We start from the raw sequence: 4,427 nt of genomic DNA, 5'->3' as shown, positions 1-4,427 counted from the left end.
TAGGAGTATTAAGAGGATTAAAGTAGAAAATGCAGAACAAGCCCTTCTGTGTAAAAAGCACTTGATAAACACTAGTTTGTGTTATTAGCTACTAGCAAGGACCAAAGACTAAAACAAGACTACTCGAGAAGCAACATGGTATCATGTTTCCCCCAGTCATTAAAACAAAAGACACGAAGCCGGGCACAGTGGCTCACACCTGTAATCCCAGCACCTTGGGAGGGTTGAGGGGGCATATCATGAGGTCAGGAATTCGAGACCATCCTGGCCAACATGGTGAAACCCCGTCTCCATTAAAAATAAAAAATTAGCCAGGCATGGTGGTGTGCACCTGTAGCCCCATCTACTCGAGAAGCGTGGCTGGAGAATTGCTTGAACCCGGAAGGCAGAGGTTATGGTGAGCTAAGATTGTGCCACTGCACTCCAGCCTGGGCAACAGAGCAAGACTCCGTCTCAATACAAACAAACAAACAAAAAAGACACATGGATGAATAAAGTCTGTTTTTTTGAAATAACTTTTGAAATAACTGAAAGCATATCACTCTAATTTATAGCCATCTCATACCTGAAGCAGTAGTTAGGTTTGTTAATACAACTCCTAGAAAAGGAGGGACTAATTTAAAATATCACTAGGCCCATTCTGTAGCATCCAACCTAGCAAAATCCATTCTCTGATTTTTGAAACAAGAGAAGTTCAAAGGTTAAAATGATCAGGAGGAAATAAAAAACACAAAAACTTACCATTTGCATCTCCTGAATAATTGTCTTTGGGATCCACTGTGGTGTCATCTAGAAGAATGAGAGCAAGTACTAGTCAATTGTTCATGCCCATTATTTGTCAAAGGGTGTGTGTGTATGTCTGTGTCCATGTGTAATTAAATGAATATTCATAAAATCTTTCAACAGAGAGGCAGGAAGACAGTTATTAAAAATATGAGCCCACAATCCCAGAAATAATTGGTCTGATTCTATGTAATTAGGTAGAGCTAATTCAAATATTACGTTTTTGCACATCAAGATGTTGAAGTTCATGAAGAATAGTTTTTTTTTCCTTTTTTATCACAACTGGAGTGTAGTTTCCAAGAACATTTGGTCTTCCTTCTGTATTCATAGCTCCTAGCACAGTGCCTTTTTATTTATCAAAAAAGGTTTTTGATAAATACTTGTTCAATGGAAAAATAAACAGAACAAGTGGCTACTTTACAGCCTTCAGCACACACTGCTGACCTGAAATCAGCAAAAAAAAAAAATAGTTTTGGGTTTTTTGTTTGTTTGTTTGTTTTGAGGCAGGGTGTCACTGTTGCCCAGGCTGGAGTGGAGTATAGTGTGGTGTCATCATGGCTCACTGAAGCCTCAAATTCCCCATGTTCAGGAGATCCTCCCATCCTAGCCTTCCGAGTATCTGGGAGTCCAGGCACACACCAACACACCCAGCTAATTTATGTACTTTTTGTAGAAACAGGGTTTTGCCATGTTGCCCAGGCTGGTTTCGAACTCCTGGGCTCAAGCAATCTTCCTGCCTTGTCCTCCCAAAATGCTGAGATTACAGGGATAAGACACCACACTGGGCCAAGAATTCTTTCAGTCCTAGAATCCACAACGGAATCTTACATGTTTGAAGGAGTCTGGCTTAGAAAAATTTCTCATCTAAGCAGGAAAAAGCAGTCATTCCTTTCCAAACCATGCATATCCCCAAAGTCTCGAGGAAGTACCCACGATTTTCTGGAGGTATAGTGTTTCTAGACATAACAACAACAATGTTAACAAAAGCTAATATCTACTGAGTGCTCGTTATTGTCTCAAGCACTATGTTAAATGCTTCCCATGCATTTTTTTTGTTTAATTTCCCAGTAACACTGAAGTGAGTTTTATTATGTATGGCCCCATGTTCTGAATGAGGAAATACAGTTTTAAAAGTGCAGGCAACTTGCTGAGAGTCGTATCAGTGAACAGCAGAGCCAGTATTCAGACAGTAGTCGTAGGGGAAGAAAAGAAATTGGACATTTGAAAATTACTTAGTAGAAATAATCCACAGAAATAGATAGAAAGTAATTTATAAAGAGACAATATAATGTCACCATTGTGTACTCTAAGAAAATCTCTTTGAGTATGTTAATTACTCTCAGTAAAAGGTCTTTTTTATTATAGGAGCTCAGCATTTCAGTGCAATTCTTTCTGGGACTAGAAAGAGACAGGCCAAGCCACACTGATAGTTCTCTGAATAAAATCTGAGGTGAGACTTGAATTTATCTGTGATTTTTTTTTAAAAAAAGGAAGACGCAAACATGCATACAAAGATAACATATTTTAAAACAGAGGAAAACAGAGTCACATTGGTGTTTGGGTTTATTATTTTTCTAGTAGATGTGTTTTTGTCTATATGGATATGACTGGTGTGCAATTTTATGTACTCACTGAGATCTTTATTTCATGTATTCTAAAAAAATGGACTTGAGGTATGGGTTTTGGGTAAGTCTCGCAAAGGCAAATGTTAGTTATCATGTCTGCATGCCCAAATATCTTTAAGAGCTGATTTTAATGGGTTTTCAAGGTCTTTTTATTTTCCTTAGGATGACTTTATTTATTAAAAGATAAATAAAAATGACTATCACTTATTTCCATGCATTGATTGAGGTAAAAAGAATAAAGCAACTATTCCCGGTAATAAAATCTCTAAGTGTATCCTGAGTTCTCTCTCTCTCAGTCAAGATTGGTTGCAAATGTGGACCAGATTAGTTTGATCTCCTTCAAAAGCAGTTCATTGATTATACAATATGATCACTTCCATGATATATTTTTAGCTTTTCTCAGAAAAACAAACTTCCAAGAAAGAGCATTAGAAATCTACTGTAGAATTTCATTAAGACAAGTGTCCTCCTTAATGTAGTTGCCTCAAGAAGTGCATGAAAGACAGTTTACTTTTAGACTGGGCGCAGTGACTCACGTCTGTAATCCCAGCACTTCAGGAGGCTGAGGGGGAAGATCACGAGGTCAGGAATTCTAGACCAGCCTGGCCAACGTGGTGAAACCCAGTCTCTGCTAAAACTACAAAGGTTACCCGGACAGGGTAGCATGCGCCTTTAGTCCCAGGTACTTGAGAAACTGAGGCAGGAGAATCGTTTGAACTCCAGAGGCAGAAGTTGTAGTGAGGCGAGATTGCGTCGCTACATTATAACCTGTTCAACAGAGTGAGACTCCGTCTCGAAAAAAAAGAAAGAAAGAAAGAAAGAAAGAAAGAAAAAAGACACATGGATGAATGGATGAATAAAGTCTGTTTTTTGAAATAACTAAAAGCATATCACTGTACCCTTCGATTCACAGTCATCTCATACCCAAAGCAGTAGTTAGGTTTCTTAATACAACTCCTAGAAAAGGAGGGACTAATTTAAAATATCACGAGGTTCATTCTGCAGCATGCAACCTAGCAAAATCCTTTCCCTGATTTTTCAAGCCAGAGAAGTTCGGATCAGGAGGAAATAAAAAACACAAAAACTTACCATTTGCATCTTCTGAATAATTGCCTTTGGGATCCACTGTGGTGACATCTAGAAGAATTAGAGCAAGTACTAGTCAATTGTTCATGCCCATTATTTGTCAAGGGGTGTGTGTGTGTGTGTGTCTGTGTCTGTGTGTAATTAAATGAATATTTATAAAACCTGTCAAGTTTTTATAGGCAAGAGGCAAGAGGCCAGTTATTAAAAATATGAGCCCACAATCCTAGAAATAATTGGTCTGATGCTATGTAATTAGGTAGATCTTATTCATATATTATGTTTTGCACATCAAGATGCTGAAGTTCGTGAAGAATACTTTTTTCGTTTTTTATTCCAACTGGAGTGTAGTATCCAAGAACATTTGGTTTTCCTTCTGTATGCATAGCTCCTAGCACAGTGCCTGCCACAAAGTATGTTTTTGATCAATACTTGTTCAGTGGAAAAATAAACAGAACAAGTGGCTCCTTTACAGTCTTCAGCACACACTGCTTACCTGAAATCAGCAAAAAAAAAAAAAAAAAAAAAAAAAAAAAAAAAAAAAAAAATTTCAAAAAGCAACTTTTTTTTTTTTTTAAAATTTTTTTTTTTTTTTTTTTTTTTTTTTTTTTTTTTTTTGAGGCAGCATCTCACTGTCGCCCTGGCTGGAGTGGAGTATAGTGTGGTGTCATCACGGCTCACTGAAGCCTCAAACTTCCCAGGGTCAGTTGATCTTCCCATCTCAGCCTCCCGAGTATCTGGGAATACAGGCACTCACCACCACACCCAGCTAATTTATGTACTTTTTGTAGAAACAGGGTTTTGCCATGTTGCCCAGGCTGGTTTCGAACTCCTGGGCTCAAGCAGTCTTCCTGCCTTGTCCTCCCAAAATGCTGGGATTACAGGCATAAGACACCATACCGGGCCAAGAATTCTTTCAGTCCTAGAATCCACGAC

At 38.2% G+C, this 4,427-nt stretch overlaps 1 gene segment (V, D, J or C); it reads right to left on the bottom strand.

Annotated features, from left to right (window-relative positions):
* LOC105534467 overlaps positions 1-4,427 on the bottom strand; it is a 21,041-nt gene that overhangs the window by 7,283 nt on the left and 9,331 nt on the right. Inside the window, 2 exon segments of the C gene segment in view lie at positions 742-789; positions 3,498-3,545. Of these exon segments, the coding sequence occupies positions 742-789; positions 3,498-3,545 (96 nt within the window).

The sequence above is a fragment of the Mandrillus leucophaeus genome, unplaced genomic scaffold (genome assembly GCF_000951045.1).
Source record: "Mandrillus leucophaeus isolate KB7577 unplaced genomic scaffold, Mleu.le_1.0 Scaffold100, whole genome shotgun sequence".
Lineage (NCBI taxonomy): Eukaryota > Metazoa > Chordata > Mammalia > Primates > Cercopithecidae > Mandrillus > Mandrillus leucophaeus.
The sequence above is the reverse complement of the archived record's forward strand: the minus strand, read 5'-3'. Positions and strand labels throughout refer to the sequence as shown.